Here is a 26612-nt window from a genome sequence, read left to right as displayed (position 1 = left end):
CTCTGAAGGCGGGGCTTCTTGACTCACTCGGAAATGCGGAAAGACAAGGTGAAGGAAAGACAAGCAGCAATTCACTTGGTTACAAGATGGAGGGAGTTGTTCTCCCCCTACCGGAGAGGCAGAAGAGCGGAAACTGAGGATTTAGCCATATTTTCAAAGCAGCGGGACACGTGGTTATAAGGCAGAGGGTTGCCTTCTCTTTCCGGAAGGGCAGAAGAGTAAAGAATAAAGATCCAGCGATGTCTTTAAAATACTTTTTAAGCTCTTGGACTGATTAAAATTTTAGGATTCCTGTTTGGTACGAAATGGTAAAGCTGTGTACCAATGAGGAATGGAAAGAAGCATTGCTTATTTTGGACAGATATTGTATGGGATCTTTATAAGACTTATTTGAATTTTAATCCAAACTGCGCACGAATTGTTTTCTGGTGTGAGGAAAGCGGGGACCAAGATTTATTTGAATTGCGGTTTGGGATGAATGGAGTTGGGAGGAGTGGGGCAGAAGGGAAGGTGGAGCGGGACATGGATGAAGGGATCCTGGGACTGAATGAAGTGGTATGGATTTTGGGCACACATTTTACGGATTTACATGCTTGAAGTATAACATAAAAAGCTCAGGATTTTAAAGTGAAGAGTGAGATCCTAATCTTATGGAATTTGGGCTTGGGAGGAATGGAGATGAGAAACGAGGGGTAGGAAGAGGAGTAGCGAAAGTATGATTAGACTGCTCTGTATTTGAAGGTAAATTGATTTTTGTATAAACTATTATTTGAATATAAGGTTAAGAAAGGCTATCTGGAGAGTCTACAGGAAGATGGGGGTAAATATCAAAGAAGCAAGGGACGAAGATAAAATATAAATGGAATGATCTATACTGTTTAAATTTTAAGAATGATGGGAGGCTGAGCATAATGCAAAAGATTTTTATTTTTTTATTTTTTTTTCGTTTTTTTTCTTTTTCGGAGTGTTCTTTTTATTTTATTTTCATTATTATTGTTAATAAGATATTCTAGAAGGTGAATGGTACTGAACTGTGCCGGGTGTGGGACCTGGGAAGTCGGAGGGGATTAGGGAGGGGGGGTTCATTGGGGGTGGGTGGGTGGGTGGAGATATAGTCTCAATATATAGAATAAGAAGAATACACTTGTATACTGTTGTTCCTTATCTTTTCTTTTTATTTTTCTCTTTTTTTTTCTTTTTCTTTTTATTTTTTTTCCTTCTCTTTTCTTTTTAGCGCAATTTTTAGTAATTGAATAGATTAATGAATAGAGAAATGCACCAAAGTGAGAAGTAGAGGAAAAGAAGAGGGAGAAGTAAGGAGGGAGGAAGAGGGGAATGTAAGGAGGATGAGAGGGGAAGGAGGGTGAGGAAGGCGAGAAAGGAAGATAGGAGGGGAAAGGGAAGTAGGAGGGGTGATTGTTGGAGGGAGAAAGGAAAGTTGGAGGGGGAGAAGAAGGGGTGTATGAAAGCGACAGGTTGGGTTTATGATGAGTTGTGTTTAGGTTGGGTTTTTTTTTATTATATTATTATTATTGCAAATATTCAGTATATAAGTGAATGTACAAAATTGAAAAATGAAAATGAATAAAACATTTGAAACACAATATGAAAAATGGACACAGGATACAATCTATTTAATACTGTTGCTTAATTTTCCCAATCTAGTTGTTATTAATGTGCATTTCAAAAGTCCACCATCTCATTTTTCTCCCAAAGAATGCACAGGCACCAGCTGGTAGTATGAAAAGGTCAGAAAATAAAAGAAGAGAGTATAAAGATCTGATGCATAGAAAAGCTATACATTTCTAGAATATCTTCTTAAACTTTCAAATGTTTAGGTCTGTTTTTTTACTTGTGCTATAAGAAGGGGAAAGTAATGGATTCTTCTAGGCCAATGTACAAGCACATAATTTGGAAGCAGTAGTAAGGAGCACAATTTCAAACGTTCTGAAAGAAAGCCTGATATTCAAGCATTATCTTTTTTCAGATAATGCAGAATCATTTACAGTATTTCAAGAAGCTGAGAATTGTTTGCAAGAAGAGAAATAGAAACCTTTTTGTTACTGTTCAGCTTTCATGCCAGGCAAATTTAATCTTAAACCCAGAGACCTCGGGTTTCCCTTGTGGGCAGTAGCAGTCCCTTATAAAGAAGCTGTGGACAATACTTGCCCTATAAGTATAAATGATGGACTTAGTTATTCTCTAAAAAGGTGTGGTGTAATTTTTCCCATATTATGAGAATTCTAAAGAATAAGGTGTGATAAGCCTTTAAATAAGCTCATACAACTTAAAAAAGAAGAAAGAACAGCCACAGAAAACTTTAAAAGAAGGAAGGAAAAAGAAGAGGGCAGAGAGAGAGGCAGCTAGCCAGCCTCACCCATCTGCACAATGTCATAATATCACATGTCATTTAGATGTCTGAGAAATCTCTCTACAGCATGCATCCCAATTTCAAGTTGGTTACTGTACCTCACCTTTTAATTACATCCAAAGAACAAGAACGCAAAGCCTACACACACACACACACACACACACACACACACACACACACGGACATACAGTGGGTGGATGGGTGGGTGAGTGGAAGGGAGGGAGGGAGAGAAAGAGAAAGAGAAAAAAACATATGCAGGCTTAATTTAGTGGGTCAGCATAGTCCATAAATCATGATCAGGTATGATTCTTTATTGCAAAAGTAACAATTCTTAGACAATTTAAATCAGTGTTTCTCAACCTTGGCAATTTGAAGACGTCTGGACTTCAACTCCCAGAATTCCCCAGCCAGCTGGGGAATTCTGGGAGTTGAAGTCCAGACGTCTTCAAGTTGCCAAGGTTGAGAAACACTGATTTAAAGGGAGACAAATACATAGAAGATGGAGCTATTGACTGGCATTGCCAAAAAGAAAAGATTGCTATTATATATTTCTTGAAGATGAGCAGAACAATGCAGGAAAATAGTGAATTATAGTGCAACCCTACAAACATGTTTTGCAATTCTGTAATATCACTTATAAGTATCACATTTGGGGGGGAGCACTGTTAAGTACATGTATTTAGATACTGCCTAGGAAGAGGCTAGTATTGAAAACAGAATGTTGGAGGCTGTGATAAGGCCCTGAAGATACTCTCCTCTTCATACTTTTCTTCATACATTTTCACTAAATTCTAAGGTTGTAAATATTGTCATGATACATTTCAAGACAAATAAGTATCTGCTTCTTAGCTGTGTATGTCAGATAAATGAAAGCTGAAGACCATTTGAGAAAAAAGTTTGACTAGGCAGCAAAAAAATCTGTGTTCAGGATGCAACAGCTGCCAAGCAGTTGGGAGGATGTTATTGCTGCTTACGGAAGAGAAACTGTAGTTAGATAATTGGTAAAAATGCAAATAATAGTCGTAAAATTCAAAAATGTTAGGGACCACCCACATTCCAGCATGGGAAGGCTTTTGGTTTATTTTGTTTATCAGATAATTATGTAGACTAGTTACTCAACCGAAACAATATAATTGAAGCTGAAATATTTAGTGATATGTGATTTTGAAGCCATTTGCTATGAAAAATTGTACTTCACCAGATTTTTATGAGATTCTGTGTTAAAGAAATAGAGCAATTTGAGAGATTGGATCCACACATTATTTTAAATCATGATATATTATATCTTATTTTAATTTAGCATACTGCAAAAACTTTGCCAATTATGCATTGGTTGATAAAACATGGCTAAAATAAACTTTGACAATGTGATACATGAATGCACAGTCTGGTGTAGTGGTTAAGGCGCTGGCCTAGAAACTAGGACAGTGTGAGTTCTAGGCTTCCCTTAGGTATAAAAACCAGATAATACAATACAATAGCATTGTAGAGTGCAGAGAAGAGCAACAAAGATGATTAGGGGACTGGGGACTAAACCATATGAAGAACAGTTGCAGGAACTGGGTATGTCTAGTTTAATAGAAAGAAGGACGAGGGGACACATGATAGCAGTGTTCCAATATCTCAGGGGTTGTCACAAAGAAGAGGGAGTCAAACTATTTTCCAAGGTACCTGAAGGTAGAACAAGAAGCAATGGGTGGAAACTAATCAAGGAGAGAAGCAACTTAGAACTGAGGAGAAATTTCCTGACAGTTAGAACAATTAATCAGTGCAACAGCTTGCCTCCAGAAGTTGTGAATGCCCCAACACTGGAAGTTTTTAATAAGATATTGGATAACCATTTGTGTGAAGTGCTGTAGGGTTTCCTGCCTAGGCAGGGGGTTGGACTAGAAGACCTCCAAGGTCCCTTCCAACTCTGCTATTGTATTATATTGAAATGCTTTAAGAAGCATGAAGCTGTTTCATGTTTTTATAACTAAATTCCTCTCAAACTTTATGCTGAATATAATATGGATTACAACATAGCACTGGGTATTTCTCAAGTGATAAAGAACAGCATATGATTTTTCAACATCTTTCTATAAATCCTATTGAATTCTAATTGGCTTTAGTTCTGATTAATATAATTAAACCCACAATTTAACAACTAGTAACTATTTATCTTAATTGGGATTTCTGTGCAATGGTACCAAACATATGCCAAAATCAGTAAATGTACAAACCGTTTAATATAATCAAATATACAGTTAAGGAAGTACTAGCTAAGGAAGGAAGTAACTGCTGAATGAGTTTTTCTTTAAAATGAGAGCACAAAAGAACATATACATTTAGAATGACTAGATGATTGGGCTAGTCATTCTCTCTCAACCAAGCCCATCTCATATGGTTGCTTTTTTGGAGGAAAATAGGAGGCAAAAATATTAGATTAAGTCTGCCCCCTTGAGATCGCTAGATTAAATAGGAGAGAGAGAGACAGAGAGAGAGAAGAGAAGGAGGAGGAAGAAAAAGGAAAAAGGAAAAGAAGAGGAAGAGAAGGAGGGAGGGGGAGGAGGAAGGGGAAGGAGGAGGAAGAAGATCTTAAGCAAATAACCTTTGTATGCACTTTCATCCAAGCATTTATCATCTCTGGGACAAGATAAAATTATAGATCATCTGTCATTATTTTTCTATAACAATAATTGCTTTCTTCTTTTATTGAACAGTTGTTTCTAAAAGGCTCCCCCCCTACATAATTTGTTCATCAATTTTCAAGAGATACCAAACATGCCCACATTTGCCTTTGCCTGTAATTTGAATGCTTTTTAAATCTTTTTATCACTGCTAATCACAAAACAACTCTTCTAGAACTCTGCATTCTGTTGTGTCCAGAAAAGGTTGTGCCAATGAGAGTTTCAGGGATCATTCTCCTGTTTATACTTTTTTTTTTGTGGCAAATAGGTAATACTTTCCAAGAGGAAGAAAACAAAAGTGATGCTTTGGGCTTCATGTTTAGCTTTTTGAAAACTGTCTGCTACATGCTGTAGGCTGCCTTTCATATCTTCCCAGATTTGCCTGCACAATGCAATTCATATGACAGCAAGACAGGTGCGCTGAAGCAAAACACCTCCAGAGAAGACAGTTCTTATTGAAGCAAGTCACATGTTACCAAATGCAAAGGGGGGGGGGGGTTTGAGGAAAAGGCAACTGACTTGAGAGCACAGCAGCGGGTACAATTTTAAGTCACCAATGTAGAAAGCAAAAAAGCCTCAATCAACTTAGCGCCATCTTTTCGTTTCAAAATAACTTTTTACTGCTTCTTAGACTTGGGCAAAGGTTTTTTCAGGCAAAGCAGGGAACTGCGATCTGTTTCTTTCCTCCCTGCTTTCTGATAAAGATTCAGATTAAAACTACGTTTAACAGTTTCTAATGAATTGTACCCACTGTTGGTTTTTATCTAATGGAAAAAGCAGGCTAGAAAACGCTACAAATAAGCAAGGAATAACTTCAGCAGATGAAACCGTCTCCCGGGTGGCAAAGCTGCCCTGACATTTCTTTCTGTTAAAGATACTGGAGTCCTGCTGAAAGAAACAGTGCCCAGACGGAGATGGGGAAGGTGGGTGGGCTATTTCCCCTCGGGTTACTCCGCAGGCAGAAAGCCGCTTTAGCCGGTCAGCATCACTGACGACACTCACCTTCGCGGCAACAGCAGTAGGAAAGCCGTCCTGCTCCCAGCCGCCCAAAGCCAGCATGTAAATGACGGCTAGCCCCAAGTGCCAGGTTTTGGGGCGCACGAGCCCCTCCATGTCCACGCGGCACTCCTGACTTTCCTTTCCAGTCTCACCGGTCTGCGGTCCCTTCGCTTCTGTCCTGATGTCACTCACTCACTCACCCACCCACCCGGCGCATCCTTGCACGGTCCACGGAAAGCTCCTCCCCCCCTGGGGTGGCGGGAGGAGATTAGAGAAGAGTAGAAGCGGCAGTACTTTGCCCTAGAAGAGGAAACCGAGCGGCAGCTTCAGGGGCTGGTCTCCTAGAAGTCAGGTAAGCCCGTCCTGGCGAGGAAAGGAAGGGGGGTTGTGGGGGGGGGGGAGAGAAGGTAGCATCCCGAAACAAGTATCCGATGTGTTGGGACCCAAAGGGGAAAGGAAGGTGGGGTTATGGAGGGGAAGGAGGAGAAGGTAGCATCCCGAGCCAAGTATCCGATGTGTTGGGACCCAAACTCTCATAATACAACGCGGTCCAGGGGTCAGCGTTCCACCACCTCTGAATTGCCTGATCGGGAAGGCTGCCCTCTAAGGAAGGGAGCGGAAGGTTTGCCTTCCGCTGCTAAGTTGAAGAGCTTTGCATCCATCTGTCTTCGAGTTGGCAGAGAAGTGTGCAGGATGACATTTGCTCTTCCGTGGGAAATCCCTATCCTGCCTCTAGGGCCTCTCTCCTCATTTACTTCGGGCTTTTCTGCTCTTCCTTCAAGGTAATGAGTGACAAAGCCTAACAAACTATTCACATGCTGATATTTGCCCTTGGAAGAGATTGGAATACAAGGGGAAATACTTCTTTAATGCTGGTGCAGCTAAGGACAATTTAAGATGAGCTGGTATTTCATTGCATGATATAGCAACAATGCCATAGGAACTTGGCAGGGCAGAGCTGGGCTGTGCTGGGTATACCTGGGGGAAATTCCTGGTCTTTTTCTTTCTACTAGATATAAATTGGAATAGTGGCCAGATATCCTGGGATAAGAGAATGGTGCTCACAAACTTTGACCTGTTTGGCTCAAATCTGGAGATACCTTAAGATTTATTTCCTCTGGCTTGGTATGTTTAGCACAGCCCAAAGCTGCTAGCTAACCATTTAAACATGTGCCCTCCTTGTTCCTTGTTTAGAATATTTAGGGTTCAGCTGAACCCTAAATATTCCTGGAAGAAAGGCTAATAGGCTTGTTGGGGTGTAATTTGCCATCAATTGTCAACTACCTGGGTCATGGAAAATTCTGAGTTATCAGAAAAAAATGGGAATTCAGAGCTGTATTGTGGCCATTTCTTTATACCAGGCCAAAGTACATCCCTGTCTGGATTTTTGCTGTTATATCAATTAGAAGGTTCTGAATCTCTTTGCTACTATTGAGTTTTTTGTAGTCCAGGGGCAATAGCCCTACTTTTTGTTTGGAATAAGCAAACTGTTGTTTAGATATATCTTTAGTGGGAAATCCCTGGGTCTTTGGATTTCAGAATTTTAAAAGTCACATTAGGGCCCACATCCAAAGCTGTGACAAAATGATTTTTTGCAGAAATATTTGGACATTATTTTTTTCACCCATTAAGGCAAATTGTTTTTACTATAGAGAGGGTGGAAATGGCAGATTTTTTTTAGTATATGTGGTGTACATAATTTATGTTAATACATGTAGAGTAAAATATTTTGGCCTTAAGTTACCCTGTCATTTCCTCATATCAGATTGATTTATAACAGCAGGTGCAGTAAAATGATTCTGTTACCTTGTCTGTAAGACTTTTTTACATTAACTGATCCAAGAAAAGATGGTGTTAGTTCCGGAAAACTAGCCTATTACTTCCATGTCCCTTCCAACATTGTTTCAGGATTTCTCTGTCACTATCACTTACTTTCTATTTATTATTAAGACTATAAAATTATGTTGACTGAGAATGCATTTTTAATACTTGCTTAAAGCTTGTCAAGGTAGCTTAGAAGTTTAATTACACTGAAATTGAATAGGCTTAAAATGAATTTTTGAGGTATTATGTGACACACTTAACAGAGTCAGAGTTAAGCATTATAGATGCTGTCTATGTTTCCTCAAGTTAATGCCCCTTCTGGAGGGGGGGGGGAAGCAAGTAATATTTTAAAGACATATTCAATTTGTTTGTTTGTTTGGCAAACTTTGGTATGGTTTAGATATTGTGTGAAACATGGTTCAGCTAACTATACTTTTTAGTGAGAAAACGAGTATTCTTCATATTTTACTGCATAATGGCTAAACCAGGCCAGCATGCTAAATTACAGGTGATAAAAGCATGTTGCATTCTAAGTTCTGAATGAAGACTTTTCCCTATGCTAACCTTATTAAAGGCAATCATCTGGGTTTCAAACTTAAAAATCCTAGAATCATTTTTGAATCTCAGCTATTCAGACTCTAAACAAGAGTAAGACTTTTTTGGCCTTATTCTAAATTCTTTTTGCAACTATTTCTGTTATGTTACGTTACCCTCAAATCTCTCTTTTTGGTTTAGAATTGTGATATGGAAGGAATTTGTTATTCAAAGAAAAATCAAAACTCCTACTAGGTGTGCCAGAGTTAGTATTCAGCTATTTTTTAAAAGATAACTATGTAATTAGAAAACAATGCCAAAACAAATTAACTTTACGTTTACATCCATATTTCTACTTGGATTAAAATAGTTTTCTGGAGTTCTAGAAAGAGATCTTCCAAACACTCATAAGAATTCTCTTGCTTCTTTAAAAAATGACAAAAGACATCTTGGTCCACCCAAATAGAAGTTCTTAGATATTTTTTTTTAAAAAACATTTTGGTACTAAATTAAATTCTCATAAATCAAGTTTCTTTTATTGCACTGCTCTGGAGTAGAGACCTAAATGAGGCCTAGGGTCAGGTTCTTTGATGGTTCCTTCATTAGGGCATAGCTAAACCTCAAACTGGAATAAAGAAACATTTGCAGGTGCCTGTAAATAATCCTATCATGGATAACAGGCACGTTTCTAGGTGTCTGAAATGTACATTGATTTTTCTGACATGCATGTTTTTTTTTAAAAAAACTTGAGATTTATTGTCTATCTGATTATGTTTTTGCTTTTGAAAACAATATTAGATGGGGAAATCGTGTTGTGTATATATAAATGAAAGCAAGAGCATTTGTTCCATGACAACAGAAGACTAAGTTAATGGACATTTACATTAGTATTTCACTTAAGAAGAGTCTGCTAATCAGTGGTGGGTTCTTATTGGTTTGGACCGGTTCAGCTGAAACCGGTAGTGGTTTGATGGCCTGGGTCGCTGGAACCAACAGCGACCCAGGCCTGCCACTCCCCTGAACCAGTTTTCCTGTGGTGCTTGATTGATTTTAGGTTCTGTGCATACACAGACCAATTTTCATTGAAAAAAATAACTTTTTTTCATTTTTAATGTTTTGCACACGAACAGACCTATTTACATACAAATGTGCACACATTTTGCGTGCACCAAACCGGCAGTAATGCTGGCAGCAATCCACCCTTGCTGCTAACATTTCCAAAATATCTCAACTTAAATGTAAAGTTAAAAATATTTGGGCATAAAATTAAAGTTTGTCATACTTTCTTTCCCAGCAGATCACAAAGCCAAGAAGAATGTTAAACGTGGTTTTTATACCGGCAGTGGGATCAAGTCTTTGTTATTAAAAATTAAAATTTTGAAGGCCTGGATTCAAACATATTAATATAAACGACATCCATAATGAATTGCTTATATTGGATTAAATTGATTACATGTATATGGTAAGTTTTCTCTTCTAGTTATAGCAATAACTTTCAAATTAGAAAACAGAAGCAGGCTCAATCTGCTGGTTTTTCTGATTGGTGCTACTAAATGAGGAACTCATCAGATTTGCAGATGACACCAAGCTGGCAGGAATAGCCAACAGTCCAGAAAACAGGCTCAAGATACAGAAGGATCTTGACAAACTTGAACATTGGACACTATCTAATAAAATGAAATTCAATGGTGGAAAAAGTAAGGTTCTACATTTAGGCAAGAAAAATGAAATGCACAGGTACAGTATAGGTGGTACCTTGCTCAACAGTAGTAACTGTGAAAGGGATCTTGGAGGCCTAGTGGACAACCATTTAAATATGAGCCAGCAGTGTGCAGCAGCTGCCAAAAAAGCCAACACAGTTCTAGGCTACATAAACAGAGGGATAGAATCAAGATCAGGTGAAGGGTTCCACCACAAAACTGTGCTCGACTAAACCGTGTCCGACTAAACCACATAGCTGACATCATCAACAGGGCGACAGCGCGGAGACAGAAGCACGCTGTAAACCCTAAACCTAAAATTAACCCCTAAACCTAAACCTAACCCCACTAAACCTAATCCTAAACCTAACCCTAAACCTAACCCTTAACCTAACCCTAAACCTAACCCTAAACGTAACCCTTAACCTAACCCTAAACCTAATCCTAACCCTTAACCTAACCCTAAACCTAACCCTTACCTTAAGTTGAATTGGCTTGCTTTCAAAGCGCTATTTAAAGCGCCCTTCTTTCTCCGCGCTGGCTGTTGTCGCCCTGTTGATGACATCAGCGACGCGGTTTAATCGGGTGTGGCTTAGTCGAACGTGGTTTTGACGGGTCACGCAGGTGAAGTGTTAATACCACTTTATAAGGCCTTGGTAAGGCCACACTTGGAATACTGCATTCAGTTTTGGTCGCCATGATGTAGAAAAGATGTGGAGACTCTAGAAAGAGTGCAGAGAAGAGCAACAAAGATGATTAGGGGACTGGAGACTAAAACATATGAAGAACGGTTGCAGGAACTGGGTATGTCTAGTTTAATGAAAAGAAGGACTAGGGGAGACATGATAGCAGTGTTCCAATATCTCAGGGACTGTCACAAAGAAGAGGGAGTCAAACTATTCTCCAAGGTACCTGAGGGTAGAACAAGAAGCAATGGGTGGAAACTAATCAAGGAGAGAAGCAACTTAGAACTGAGGAGAATTTCCTGACAGTTAAAACAATTAATCAGTGGAAAGCTTGCCTCCAGAGGTTGTGAGTGCCCCAACACTGGAAGTCTTTAAGAAGATGTTGGATAGCCATTTGTCTGAAATGGTATAGGGTTTCCTGCCTAGGCAGGGGCTTGGTCTAGAAAATCTCCAAGGTCCCTTCCAACTCTGCTATTGTATTGTATTTTATTGTATTACTTGAAATAGATTGCATCTGGTATTTACCCTTATATTTGCTAGATACTGACAAAATTCAAAATATAAGCACAAATATTAATTTTGTTGGTTAATGAAACAGAGAATTTTCTAATTTACCCATGTTTCCATGAGCCAGTGAGAATCAAACTCCTGGCAGTGGGCAAAGTTAGTCTGCAATACTGCATTCTAACCACTGTGTCACCATGGCAAAATTCACTTAATTTACTTAGCATCAGATATTTTGGGCTCAGTTGTCATAATTTGAGGACTACCTGTATTAACTGTGCAAATATGTGAGTGTTCATAAGGAACTATGAAGAATTAATAAATGATACATAGGATATAAAATCCACACTCTTATAGTCTTTCCATTTTATATCTTGAGAGAAGGTGATATGTTTGTCTAACATCCCATCATATGCTTTATTATATTTTTTTCAATTTTCTCAATTTTAAAGACTCACATGATATAAAGTAATCACAGTGGCTGAGTAAGTTTGACACAGAGAATCACTCTTTAATTGTGATATCTTAAACTATGTATAGTTTAACTATATGCAAACCGAGCCACTATTTTACTAGAAAAATAAAGAAAAAAATCCTAATCATTTTTCTAATTCTTTTAAAACCTTGCAGTAAGATTTTCTTATATCAATTTGAGGCTGATTATCCTAATTTAATTTGTATCTTTCTGTGAATTAGGTGGCTTATAATTGTTGCTTCAGTCCATACATCTTCTGGGGTAAGTGATACAAATAAAAAAAAAACCCTTCCTTTTTATTCACGTGCATGTTACAAAATTATTTTTGAATCAATAAAATATCTGAGATAATGTATGTGTTGATGAAAATTGAATAATAACTTCAACCAATAAATAATTTTGCATATCTTCAATGTTATCATGCCCTGACCTATTGGAAAACATAAAGTTGCTTGGAAAAGATTCCTTAGTATAATTACTCAAATTAGCTAGCAAATTTACATTTACGTATTGAATATAGTGGGATTTTTAAGTAGTAACATTTGCTGTAAAGCTCAATATGAACGTTTGAATATAATTAAAGTGAGAATTACTTCAATAGCATATTTAGCAAATCATATCTGATTTTCTGTACAATTAAACATCAGGATAGAGTATAGCATTGAAGCTGAAGCATACTGGAAGTTAGGATTTAAGAAAAAACTCTCATAGGCATCTGGTCTGAATATGAAATTAATCTTACAAAGCAGGCTAATAACCTTCCTAAGCAATGCCCCTATTATTGTTGTGGGCAAACTATTCATAAATTTGTTTTTAGAAAGCATATACTAATTGCATAGTTTGGATGGTTTCAGGCTTAAAATATCTGCAACTTGAAAACCTAAGAACTTCTATAGCTTATATACTTCCCAAAATCGATGCAAGTAATAAGGTAGCAAATAATAATTTAAGCAAACTTTCTCTCTTCAGGAAGCCTTTCCCCACTTATTCATCAGTATAAGAAATTGCCACAAAACCTCATCACATTTGAGAAACTTCTCACCCAAATTTTAGCTGCTGGTGACATCTTAAGTGAACTGAAAGTAGAACATAGGCCAAACATTTCTTGCAGAGGAAGCTCAAAAATGTAATTTATTATTACACACCTTCCTCTAAGGAACCCAAGGTCACTTGCAAAGAATTTGATGATTCCACAACACACTGTTTTCTTTGGGGGGAGCTGTAAATCGTTAAATGAAAAATAGTCAAAATTTTTGTGATTAATCTATGTTTTGACTATTCTAGCGTGTTAATCTTCAGTGCAAGGTTAAACTGAAAAATAGTTTGCCTAGAATGATAATAAAACATGTTTTAGTTGGGAGGTGGGGGACACCCAGAAACTTTTTAACAGTCATAGTGCCTCAGAAATATGCATCTAAAAAGCCAGAAAAGCAAGAGATAGATTGATATTTCCCTTGGAATTTTGCCTCAAGATAAAATGACCCAGATGTCTTTTTTTTTTTTTTGCATAACTAAGTATGCGTAAACACATATACAGACCAAAGAGCAAGAAAACAAAATGTTTTGGAAATATTTTTGATAAGGAAAAAAACGGCCAGTTCATTTAATGAGAAAACTATGAGGAGAATCTGAAGGGCTCCATCATTAAATACTTTAAAAAAGTCACTCAAGGACTGGCTCATATGTCATCAGGCCTGAGACTCCCAGGAGATCATGGAGATCTTCTCTATGATTACTAACATATAATATCTTACACATTTTAGGATTATTATTATTATTTAAAAAACTTTTTAATAATAACTTTTAAAAAACCATTTTGTGTCATTGTTGAACATTGCCCAGAGTCACATTTCATGAAACGGGTAGCCATATACATTTGATATATAAAACAAATAAATTGATGAATAAATAAAAGAACACCATGAAAATATAAACCTATTTGGTAATAGGCATAGAGTTAAAATTATAATGAGGGACAAAAGTCAAGAATGGAAGATGCATTATATCACCAATATGCACATATTTTTGGTTTACATGTTGTGTGGCTGAGATACAAATATGAAATCATGGCCAATTTTGTAGATTAGTTCACATATTTTATGAATATTATATTTATTGCAGATATTCTAACTAATAAGTATGTGGATGAAAAACTATATTGCCACTTAGGCAGCTGATACCGTAACTCCAACATATTCTCTGATAATATTCCATTTTATCTGCTTGAAATTTTTATGGTTGTCTAAAAGACTAAAAGTCTTTTAAAAGTTAATCCCTTTTCCAATGGCATATAAGAATCAACTTACATGCATAAAAGTGCCACATTTAATATTATTACCACACAGTAGCAACTTTCTATATTATATTTCTTCAATGCTTTAATGGCACAAGATTCCTTAAAGAAACATTTTGGCAGTTTTGTTCTAGGCTTGGTATATTCATTTTTGTTTAAAATCAGAAAAAAATTACACCGACATCTTTCCAAAATGTATCTCTTCCTATAAAACTTTCAAAGCTCCCAATAATATCTTAATATTTGTTTTGTTTCGGTTTTGGCTAGGGAATTGTTTCCCAGCACTTCAAGGACAATTCTCAGAATCCTGATTGGTGTCTTTTATAGGTCTCACACTTATCCTCTTTTACTTAAAATTAAGCAATTTCTTAAATTTCATGGTCTTCACTGATTGGTTCCTATTTCTTTTGCCTTGTCCAGGAGCAAATCATTTTGTGTGCATTTCTGTTTTGACTTAACTTAAAAAAAATTCCATTACCACCCTTAGCTAATTTCCTGATTTTGTGGTTTTTTTCTTTTTGCTCTTTTATAAAAAATCTGTAATATTCATTCCATAACTTTAGCTGTCTAAAGGTAGTCTCATTGGGGTTAATTTTAGATGCTTTTTTGGCACATGTGTGTGTGTGTGGGGAGATATAGACATATAGACATCTAATACAGTACAAAAATGTGAAATAAAATAATACATATACAGTATACACATACACACATACAGGTTTAGTGATTCTATAACCTTATCAATCAGTATTTTATCCATTATTTCTTTTATATATAGTTTGTAAACAAGTTTTTTAATAGCCTTATTGATGATTAAGCATTTCTAAGCTTCCAAATACTTTTGGAATTTATATGTCATACATTTATATGACATTGGTAAACAGATCTGAAATGGGATAACAGGAATATCTTCTATTTCTTTTTAGGGCTCATATATTGGACATTGTGGTGGAGAAGATTGCTCCATTTGCCGGTGCTTTCCTGAAAAAGGCTCAAGAGTAAGTTTTAGTTTTCTTTATTTTCTTCTGCTTTTCTCTTAACAGGTACTGAAACTACATTTCAAATAAAAACAAACCAAATCATAATAATCATGAATAAAATGTAAGGAAAGATACACTCAGAATTCTTAATCTAAAAATGTTCACTAAAGCAGAAGTGTTTCAGAAAGCATCTAAAAATGAAGGAATGAAATTCTCATTATATAGGGCAACTTTTTATAAGTTGGGGGCCAGAATCAAAAATATTCACTTCTATTTATTTCTGCGAAAAGTTGTACTTCAATTTTTTTCATGTTAAAGTCTGATAGTTGATTTAAATGCCTCATAAAGTTAATATTCATGCCTCTTGACCTTCATGCAAGAACAATCCAGTTTCGGAATTCTCAGACATTACATTACTTGGATGTAATTTTAAAGTGTCTTAAAATTAATTCCAGGAAATTCTAATTCAACCAGCAATCATAATTGAAAAGTGCTGCTAAACACCAATTTATATTCAGTAACATTAAGTCCAACAATATATCCCTAACCATAGGTAGCTATCAAGAGTTCATTGTTCTAATGAGCCTTATGACTTAGAAAAGGCTGGAGCCTGGATCAGTAGAATGACATCTTTGGACTTCTGATAATCAAGTACTTCTGTCCAAGAATTATAACCATTAATTACAATACCTGACAGACTAATTCTTTTGAGTAATGAGAAATAGTTCTAGGCTAAATGTGGCTAATATACATATAAATCATTTTCAGTGAAAAATCTGTATAACAATAGCTACCGTATGTAGAAACCCAAGGTATACAATAATTAGAGTTATTTCACAACAATGATATTGTTTAGTCCTCCAGTTTAGTCTTCGATTAAAAATAATTCTGCCTATTTGGGGGAAGTATAGTATGTATAATGTATAATGGAAAACAGATTAGCATCTTAAAGGAAAGTTGTGTACAGTTCCCATGACATAAAGACTACATTCATTGTCAATTTAACTTGTTTCTAACAAACTGCTGAATTAATTGAAGGATAGGAACATGTGAGAATATGCTGCAGGATTTGAAGTTTTCCCTCATTTTAGTGCTGGATTCATTTCAATATAGCGTTGTAGGCACTGTAGCAGGAGAGCCATGTTAGTTGATTTTTTAGACAAAGAGAAAGAGTCTGTGTTCAGCAGATTTGTGGAGCGGCAGCTCTCAAATGCTCAGGTCTTATAATAAAAAGATATTAGTCTTCAGTGGGACTACAAGATCTTTCTGATTCTTGTATCTCAATTATCTGTCACCTGTTTCAAAAAGGATTTCAGAGCTATTTGCTAACTAATTTCTTACAGAGATGTCCTTTCCTCACAGTCTTGGGACAATGGCTTAAGAAGGTGGAAGCCATAGATACACATATTTTTTAAATAATGCAGATAATGCAGTGTTTAATTTTACTTTACAAGCTGAATATTTAGAATTCTCAGTGTCGTATTAACAACCTTTTCCTTCTTTAAGAGTAGAGTGTAATACATGAGTTTGTTAAATGTAGAAACACTTCTTTGTACGACTTGCACATTTATTTGTGGGATAATGAACCATATCATGGAAAATTAGAAAATGCCACACTTGAATGAATTGGAATTTTAATTGCTAAAAATGCAGTCTTTAAGATCAAATAAAAGAGAAGCACATAAGGAAGCAAAAAATTGAAACTTAGTTCCACATGCTATTCACATAATGTATTAAATGGCTATTATGCACAACTCTATCTTTGAACAAAATAAATTGGGATTGCTTGCTCTCCATGTCTGTTGATAAAATTCATATAATAAATAATAAAAGTATTATTGATTTGATTGAGATTTGGCTGCAGTCTTGCATTTATTAAACCATTTTCTAGCCTAATTAAATTCTAAGAGCAGGACCTTACTTTTTAAAAAAGTGGCAAATCAAGTCCAAATTAAAAGATAGGGAGTCCAATTAGTAAATAATGATATGGAGATTATAGTACTCCATCTATATTGATCGGAATTCACTGTCCCTTTTCATCATTAGTAATAATAACTATGATTTATCGTGTTGGTCAAACTTAGGTAGCTATCATTTAATCTTTGTTTTGAAAGAAATGGTAATGCATACTGTATTCAGACAACCAGGAATAGGAACATGTCAGTGGGAAAAAAGAGGAAGCAAAGGAGAGAAAGACTGTGTAAAGAAAGAGTGTAAAACTATCATCTTATGCTTAGTCAATTGGTCCTATGAAGATATTGTATTTTAAGAAATCCAACATTTAAAATAATTTTACAGAAAAACATATTGATTTTGGCCTTTCATTCTATAATTATTAGCTGTTTTTCTTTAAAACCAGCTGTTTTTATTTCTGCTAAAATTCTGCAGTTGTACCTTCTGGTTTTGAAAATTTTTAAAAAATTAAATGTATTTTAATAGTTGAAAGGGCCACAATATGACCTGGTTTGATCTTAATCTTTTATCCTATTTGCTGATAGAGTTAAATAGATTATGACAAGAAGTTGTCATTGATGATCTGACCTAATTTTTTGGGATCCTAACAAATGTGTACCAGATGTTTAATTAAGCAGCTCTCTTGAGGTGTGATGAAGCACCCTGCCATTAGCAATTTCAGTACAGGATTCAATAGATGAATTAGCCAGAACAAATAGTACTATATGCTCCTTGATTCTGTCCAAGGTACTGAAATATTTGCTTTCAAACCCTAATTTTTGGAATTCTGACTCTGTTTAATATTTTTTTTCTTTTTCCCCTGATCTTTTCTTTCTTCTCACAAAGAAATAGTGACATCTGCTGGTGACTGTGTATATACATAAACATAAACATAGACATAGGCATAGACAGGGACAGAGACAGAGACAGAGACAGAATATCAATGAAGAAAAACAATTAGAGGTTGCATTACAATAATGTAGAAAAAGAACATAGTTAAGTTATACATGCTGTTTATAATATCAGGTAAGATAATCATATTCTATTGCAAACTTGAAAATGTATTTTTATTACTATCTCTTTTTTAACAATTAAACCAAATAATCTTGGTTTAATAAACAAATAACCAATAATAAATAAACTAAATAACCAATTTCCTATGGTTTCACCATGCTTTCCACAATGCAACATGTTGCCAATTTAAAAACCTAAGTTCTGAATTCATTCCTTTAAACTCAAATTTGTATTACTTAAATCACTAGGGGACTGTTGAATTCCTGAGGATTCCTATAGGACATGATATTATTGACAAACTAATTCATGTTTTCCTTAAATGATTTTGACATGGAATATCCTTACGTATTCTGTCTAAATATTTGTACATCCCACTTAAATAGTAACAGCCCCACTATAAATTCAACTGCAGGGGGGAAGATTTCAATATTGTGTTTGTAAATATTTATTTATTTATTTATTTATTTATTTTTACACACATGCACACAAATATATAATATCTTTGTAAATATATGAATATATCTACATCTACATCTACATCTACATCTACATCTATATCTATATCTCTCTATCTATATCTATCTATCTATCTATCTATCTATCTATCTATCTATCTATCTATCTATCTATCTATCTATCTATCTATCTAATATATATGCATGCACTTGCACACAGAGACAATTTATACACACACACACACACACACACACACACACACACACACCATTTGGACTATCTGTCTGTCTGTCTGTCTGTCTGTCTGTCTGTATATATCTACATTTGTATCATTTGCATAATGCACACATGCATATATATGCATGGGTGTACATATACGTACCTATAGATAATTCCATCAAGAAATCTGCAAAATGCTTCAAAAAGCAAATACATTTTGCAACACCTTTCTTCTCACTGCATCAGGTTTCTGCACCTTGTGAGACAGAGGTTACACACATATTCCCTAGTAAAGACTTAATAGTCAGCTATTCAGTCCAACTATACATTTCCATCAGAACTCTAATTAATATTCTGGTAGTTGAATAAGAAAGAAAATCAGATAAACACTTTTGCTATTCTATAACTCTTTGAGGAAAAAAGTTTGTCCTTAGTGACTTGTCAAAATGAACTCTGAGCAGAGATCTGCTACTCGGTGCCAGAATAAATCACTCTAGGAACATTCCAGGTTTCTTTTTCAAACCTTTGCAACAAAATTAGCAACACAACACTGTATTTTTCCATCAAAAAAGACATTGTGTATTTCTAGGTACTGAAAAATAGATTCTCATTTTTTAAAAAAAGTAGAGATGCCATTAATGTGAAAAGTAGTTACAAATGGAATCATTTATATGCTCTTCCTGAATTAATGTTCAGTTTATTCTCTTTACCTGAAAGAGGATTGAATTTAATATGCTCTCTATAGAAGAAGCACATGCCTGCTTCTATTACCATGTTCCAATTGAATCTAAGTAGTAGACCCACTTTTTAAAAAAAACAATTCATATAAAAATAAATCATAGGGAAATGAGTCTTCCTTTTCAGATAAAGATTATATATTGCATGTTGTTGTCCTTTTAGCTACTTTAGTTTTCCAAAGATTCCTATTTATGACCAGCACCTGCTAGAGTGGCAGCTGGCCAGATTTACCATATTGAGTTCTAGTGCACTATAATCCCTAATTGAAAAGCATTAAGGAATCTGTTCTAGCGGTGAGAATAAAGGATGGATCCACCAAATGTTGTATTTAATACTGAATGTATTGAACAAAAATAGGACTAAATATATCAAATGCAAAAGTTATAGGTGAAATTTGAGAAAATCTCAGTGTCATCGTTTCATAAAAATAATTCCATTTTGTATTATGATGGAGCTGCTGTTCTTGAGATTGGCATTACATTTCCTGTAGAAGAAAATACAGACATATTATTTGTCACAATTGCAGAGGCAGAAAGTAAATAAAATAAGCATATTTCTATATTTAGATGATACATAGTATTTTCTTTAATGAAAGCCATCTTATTTTCAAACTAAGTGATTTGGTTTGGCTGAATTTAACCATCTATAGTAGCTCAAGGAAGTACTGAACTAAGATTGGGTGATCTTGGCCAGGGATAGGTTTCAAATATTTTATTACCTATTTTGTGGGTGTGACCTATTTTGTGGGCGTGGCTTGAAGATCATGTGACTGGGTAGGCATGGCCAACTCACTAGGATATGTCATGGATTAGGTAAAATGTGGTGAAGCTCACTTAATAACGCTCTTGCTTAGCAACCAAAATTTTGCTCAATTGTGGTCATAAGTCAAGGACTATCTCTGCCTTCCTCTGCATGGTAGTTTTGTCCTAGTAAACTCCTTCTCATTTCTGGCAATTTTCTTCTCTGTTAGAGGCACCAAAATAATCCAGACAATGTAAGGTTTTGTGCTGCAGCAGGGGGTTGGACTAGATGACCTTTGAGTAGCCTTCTAGCCCTAAATTGCTGTGCTGTTTTCTTTCTTCCTTCCTTCCTTCCTTCCTTCCTTCCTTCCTTCCTTCCTTCCTTCCTTCCTTTCTTTCTTTCTTTCTTTCTTTCTTTCTTTCTTTCTTTCTTTCTCCCTTCCCTTTGTGGGAAGCAACCAACCCCACCCACCTTATTACTGTCGGAAAGGTTCATTTCACATTCCTACCAGATAGAGATAATGAGATAATGAGCCTATAGAAAGTTTGGCTCCATACACAAGCAGGGAATCTACCAAATTATTTTAGAAACACAAAGCCCATATTGCACAAACCACAAAACTTCAAAAACATAGAGCCATATAAGAATCCTACCTTTTATCCCATTTCAGCTGACCCAGAAACAAACTGCTGAATGTCACTTTGCAAACCTCCTTCTGAGCAGCTTTTCAATTTAAAGCAGGTTTCAATTTAAAGTTTGCAGCATTAAGACTTGTGGACTTCAACTCCCAGAATTCCACAGCCAGGCATGCTCAATTCCAATTTAAAGCGACAGCATTTGTTTTTCTCCTTTGCTGAATCTCCCAGCTGAAAAGTGAGTTTTCTTCTTTCTTTCTTTTTCTTTTTTTCTCTTTCTTTCTCCCTTCCCTTCCCTTCCCTCCCCCTTCCCTCTCTCTCTTTTATTTTTAAAGCTTTTTTTCCCTTGCCTGAACCACCAAGGAAAAAAGAATTTATATAAAAAAAACTTCTGATAAAGCTTCTGACAGGAGAACAGGTTCAGGGGCATGGCCAGGCCACCATTACTACCAGTCCTATGCGGTATGCCAGGTTTTCACTACCTCTTCTGGCATACCGTACCGTATTGGGAGGAACCCATCTCTGATTTTGGCACTGGAAAGACAATTATACACAGACAATTAGCAAGTGTTCTGTGTCCCAATGGCCAGATGGGTGCCAGTTGGCTTTTTTAAGATTTCAAGATGATAGACTGACTCATAGAATAAAAAACCCATATCCCTTTATTGTGCCAACTGGCACATAGCACAGAGTTAGGGTTCACAGATCTTCCTGATTTCTTTTGGGTTAAATACTTTTTATAAATGAGAGAGGGTGATCTAACTTAACATCTGGAGATGCCTGCTATAAATATTCATGGCATCTATCAATTCATTCTCTCTTTTGAAGATTTATACATTCATTGATTACTGCAATATGTTTGAGATAAACAACGTAAATCTAGGGCAGTGTGCACAATAAAGTCAAGGCACTATAAGGTTATTAGATGAGAATCAAAATAAATTCAGAGTGCAAAAGAAATCAAATAATACAATATTAGATTTTCCAGAGTAATATGGAGTTTATATAATATGCCAAAGGAAAAGTGGATGACACCACTATACTTCATTGCCATTATTCCGTATGAATACTACTACAGGCTAGTGGAATTTATTAGCATTAGGAGGAGATGCCAGGCATAACATTCAGCCTACTTAACTGAATTGATTTTTTGTTTTCACATTAAGTATGACTTCCTTTACTCTCATCATTTTTACACCTGCCCTAAGAGTGAAATACCACAATGGTCACATTAGATGGGCGCAAATATTGAATGTTATAGATGCCATCAATTTGTTCTTAGCAACATTTCTACTGACCAATAATTCATGGTGTGTTTATGTAGAGTCAATCAACTATTAACCTCGCTGTGAAGTTTAGACTGGCAGTTGGCAATTCCATGGGTTGAATAAAATCACTGAAGAAATAGAAATTCTAATAATTCTATTCTAATTATGCTAAGCGCTTTCATTATATGTAGCATCCAATGTCTTCAGTTATTTTTACATATATGGGAGTATTTGCTGATTGTGAGTTCCAGCCCTGCCTTCAACACATAGTCTGTCTTCCTTAGTCCTAGGAAGAAGCAGTCCACTTTCTTGCCAATAAAACTGCAGGGACTTGTCCAGAGAGTTGCCAGGAATAAATAGTGACTTAAATAGTGACACAAATAGTGACACATGCATGTACGCATGCACGCATGCACATGCATGTATGCACGGGTGCACACACAATAAAGATATTGTGCATAAATATATATTGAGACAGTTTCCAAAACACACACAGAAATGTTAACAATAGGATAAACTCTGACTCTTATTCTTCTTTCTTTATCTGAACCCTATCCTTGGAGAGATAAAAATGCAGAAATTGGAATGGACACATCTGATTTTTGAAAGATTCATTTCTTTTAAAACTTAAAAATAGCAAATAGTGGTCTGAATTGCTTCAGAATTGAGTTCTATGCTATACCTCTAATGTCCTTTTTCTAAAATGAGGAAAATATATACTTAACTTGTCATTAAAAAAAAAAAAGAACAAATGAGTATTTGTATGCCATAATAAGTGGAGGTGAACTGCTATTCCAGGCTCTTGAGGTTTTCTTTTATTTCTGAGACTTCCATCCAGCAAAAGAAAGGGGATCCTTGTGCATAAATATATATTGAGACAGTTTCCAAAACAGTTGGGTAAACCTGGAAAAAGACATATGAGTATTTTTATTAATTTAATCTAAATGTGACTTGTGTGGAGTTTTTTATCTGAAAAAAAAAGTTGCCTCTAGTGGCTCTATTTAAGATATATTTTCTCTTTACTAGACTTCAGAAATATGTTTATCACAAGGCTGTGGTTTCATATCAGTGGTGGGTTCCGGATCCTCTTCCAACTGGTACGGTTGGAACGGGCCCGGCAGCATCCACATGGATGCGTGCAGCACGCGCATGCAGCTTAGTGCCTCTGCAAGCCTCCGTGATGCTCCAGCTGCTCAGCGGAGCATCGCACAGGCCCTATACATGCCATGCATGTCTTCAGAAGCACCGAAGACTTAAAAGCCTGGTAAGGAGCTTGGGCAGGTGGGTGGACCTTCCGGAGCAACGTACCGGAACGGTATCTAGTGCTCCGGCAGGCTCCAGTACGCCTGTACTGGGGCATACCACCTACAAACCACCACTGTTTCATATATACATCTGTGCTACAATATAATAAATAAAAATATAATGCATTTAATGTTATATTACAGACTACGATATATGAAATAATCTATGAACATTTTGTTTGAATAAACTATTTTTCTCCTCTGAATTATTGTTCATATTGTTATTGCTTCTCTTTTTTTTTACATATCTTACATATTACATTTTTACAATCTAAATTATTTATACTTTGCAGGGACAAACTGGTCAACCAGGAGTCCAGGGTCCAATTGGTGCTCTGGGTCCCATTGGACCTATTGGTTTGCCAGGAGAAAAAGGCCAGAGAGGGGATCCTGGTCTACCTGGGCCACTTGGTGAAAGAGGAAATATGGTAGGTAATAGATAATAAAATAACATTATTGTTACTTAGCAGTATTGCATTAAGGATATTAAATGGAATTGTACAATATTTCACATATGAAGGCAAAAAGATGGTTTTGAACCATATTGAAGCAGAAATATAGCAATATTTGCAACTCAAAGTAAACTTTTCTTGGTATTTTGTGGCTACCTGCAGCTGCTGCATGGTCCTGGGGAAATAAGCATTTGCAGAATTGCCTATTCGTCATGCTTTCTAGGATCTAAGAATTCAAAGTCTTGCACAGTACCAATGTTAAATATTGTGACATATAATGCATTTTAATTAATGTTCCAGATGAAAACCCAGCTTCATGTAATTTGCAATAACTGCTTATGAAGCCATTCAACCAATTTGAAAGAGACGGTGGTATTAGTTAGGGCAGTAAGATTAATGTACCCATACTACTGTTTTAGCTTAGTCTGGATGTTTGATGGTGAATTTCTATGAAACTATTGTATACTTAGTCACACCATTTATCCTCCCAGCCTCTTACAGTATTCTTTGATGTTAGTACTTTTTTAAACTCTCAGATTGCTTTCCAGTCTTGTTTGATATTACTGTCCATGTAAACCTATGTATACATTTTACCATAACTATATGATCTAATCTGTTCAGGAAAATAAAAAGTAAAAATCAGGAATGAAAATATATCTTCTAAGTAGGAGAAAAACCTGCTGCTTGAAACAAGAAGAGAAATTATTCCTTCCACACATTACTTCTCTGGTGGCAGCAGCACTGTTGCCCGTTCTTTGACTTGCCAACTGATCAACAGTCCTATAGATACCTCTTTGACTTTGGTAACTGCTTCTTAATGATGCATATAGGACTTCTGGCAAAGGTACCATGCTGCTTCAAAAAAAAATTACAGCCTTTAGATGCAAGGAATCTTTATTAGATGAGCAAAGGGTGGAGTTAGGAAAATCCCTTTTGAATTGAGTGAATTATAATTTCATAGACACATCCATATAGAACTTTGATGACACAGGAATGTGGTTTGTCATTGTGGCACGACAAAACCGCGCTCGTCAAAATCGTGGTGATAAAATCGCGGCGCTAAAGCCACAACATCATCACCGCGCGTCATCACCGCTGTGACAACAGCGCAGCAACAAAAGGGCGCTTTAAAACGGCGCCGCGGCAGAAAGCCGATTTCAATTAAGGTAAGGGTTAGGATTAGGTTTAGGGGTTTGTTTTAGGGTTTGTTTTAGGGTTAGGTTTAGGGTTAGGTTTAGGGTTAGGGTTAGGTTTAGGGTTAGGTTTAGGGTTAAGTTTAGGGTTAGGTTTAGGGTTAGGTTTAGCGTTAGGTTTAGCGTTAGGTTTAGCGTTAGGTTTAGCGTTAGGTTTAGCGTTAGGTTTAGCGTTAGGATTAGCGTTAGGTTTAGGGTTAGGTTTAGGGTTAGGTTTAGGGTACTGAGTGCTTGGGAATGCACGGATTTGCCCTCCGCAATTATGTCATTGTGGTAGGGTCGCGTTTTTTCTTAGCGCTTTGAACAGCGCGAATTAGTCTTCATGCTTATGTCTCCGCGGATAAGGGCTTCGCGGATTTGTGGTGAAACCGTTTGTCATTATTATTTTTTCCAGGACTTCTTTAGTTCGATTTCTATTTTATTCGAAATCTGGGTGTTCCGTAGTAGTCTCCTACCTGAATACAAACCAGATCCTCTTCACCTTACAATTCTAAACAAGTTTGACTAAGTGTCATCTCTGCTGAGGCAATGAGTGAGGGCTTAGTGTCAAATCTCTACCTTTTCTGATTTGTCAGAAAATGGCAATTTCTTCAATCTAATGGTAGTTATTGGTTGAGTGTACAGGCTCTCAAACTTGTTATAGTGAGAAAAACAAATCTAATTATACAAAATTGTTCTATATCATTTTTAAAGTAAAGCATATATTAATATGATTTAATGTTGAATTTCTGCAGGGTCCAACTGGAGTTCCAGGATTTTCAGGTCTAGATGGAATGCCTGTAAGTATGCTGCCAATGTCTTTATATCATATAAAACTGTAGAGCATTGATATTTCAATATGTCTGTATACTACATTCATCTGATATGACTATATTTTTGTTTTAAAAGTGCATTACAATATGTAATTAATCAAAAACTTTCTGAAGTGGTACCTCAATTATATAGTATCCCAGGGGTGGGTTCCAGCAGCTGCTACTGCCAGTTTGCTAGTGGGCACACCCTGTGCATGCGCACACTTGATGCACATTGTGTGTGCATGCACAGTACAATAAAAATTGTTCTGCACATGCGCAGAAATAAAAAACAAGATGGCGGTGCCTACAGCACCACCAGGAGGACTGGTTCTGGGCATGGCAGGCTTGGGTCACTGCCACTACTGGTTTGGCCAAACCAGTCTGAACCAGTAGGAACCCACCACTGCAGTATCTATCCCAGAGATGTTTGTTTATGCTGATAATATACACTTTTCAGAGCTTAATAAAATATTATATTTGATGGTATTTTAATGTCTGATACACATCTCCAGGACGGTTACATCTAATGAGGAAATTAGCTAATAGAGAACTAATTTCATTCTTTGCAATGAGAATTAGCCTTAGCTAGAAGAGAAAAAGGAGAAATCCCTTGGAAAAATCCCAGAACTTTGAAGGTTATTATCAAACGTTTTTGTTGTAAAAGACTGTTAGAACTGGGTAGTAAGGCAGACTAGTTTAGAACCTTATTACCAGCAGTTATTCTATGAATGTTCTCCCACATTGCAGAATTCATGAATGCTATTTTTTTCTGAGTAAAGAGCGTAGAGCATTAATAAGAACAAGTTACTACCT

General features: G+C 36.2%; 2 protein-coding genes across 3 annotated transcripts in view; one reads left to right on the top strand and one right to left on the bottom strand.

Annotated features, from left to right (window-relative positions):
- Positions 1-6255, bottom strand: part of COL4A3 (collagen type IV alpha 3 chain) — a 69431-nt gene extending 63176 nt beyond the window's left edge. The window contains exon 1 of the mRNA XM_032225330.1: positions 6043-6255. Within this exon, the coding sequence (XP_032081221.1) occupies positions 6043-6153 (111 nt within the window). The 5' untranslated portion in view covers positions 6154-6255. The remainder of the gene's footprint in view (positions 1-6042) is intronic.
- Positions 6256-6301: 46 nt separating this feature from the next.
- Positions 6302-26612, top strand: part of COL4A4 (collagen type IV alpha 4 chain) — a 78354-nt gene continuing 58043 nt past the window's right edge. The window contains exons 1-6 of one of the 2 annotated variants that reach the window (XM_032225331.1): positions 6302-6391; positions 9695-9859; positions 11984-12023; positions 14979-15050; positions 23654-23788; positions 25740-25784. In XM_032225331.1, the coding sequence (XP_032081222.1) occupies positions 9819-9859; positions 11984-12023; positions 14979-15050; positions 23654-23788; positions 25740-25784 (333 nt within the window). In that variant the 5' untranslated portion in view covers positions 6302-6391; positions 9695-9818. Of the gene's footprint in view, positions 6392-9691; positions 9860-11983; positions 12024-14978; positions 15051-23653; positions 23789-25739; positions 25785-26612 lie in introns of both variants that reach the window. The other variant, XM_032225332.1, reaches the window with a different exon arrangement.

Source organism: Thamnophis elegans, chromosome 10 (assembly GCF_009769535.1).
Source record: "Thamnophis elegans isolate rThaEle1 chromosome 10, rThaEle1.pri, whole genome shotgun sequence".
Taxonomy (NCBI): Eukaryota; Metazoa; Chordata; class Lepidosauria; order Squamata; family Colubridae; genus Thamnophis; species Thamnophis elegans.
This window is presented reverse-complemented; position numbering and strand designations above follow the sequence as displayed.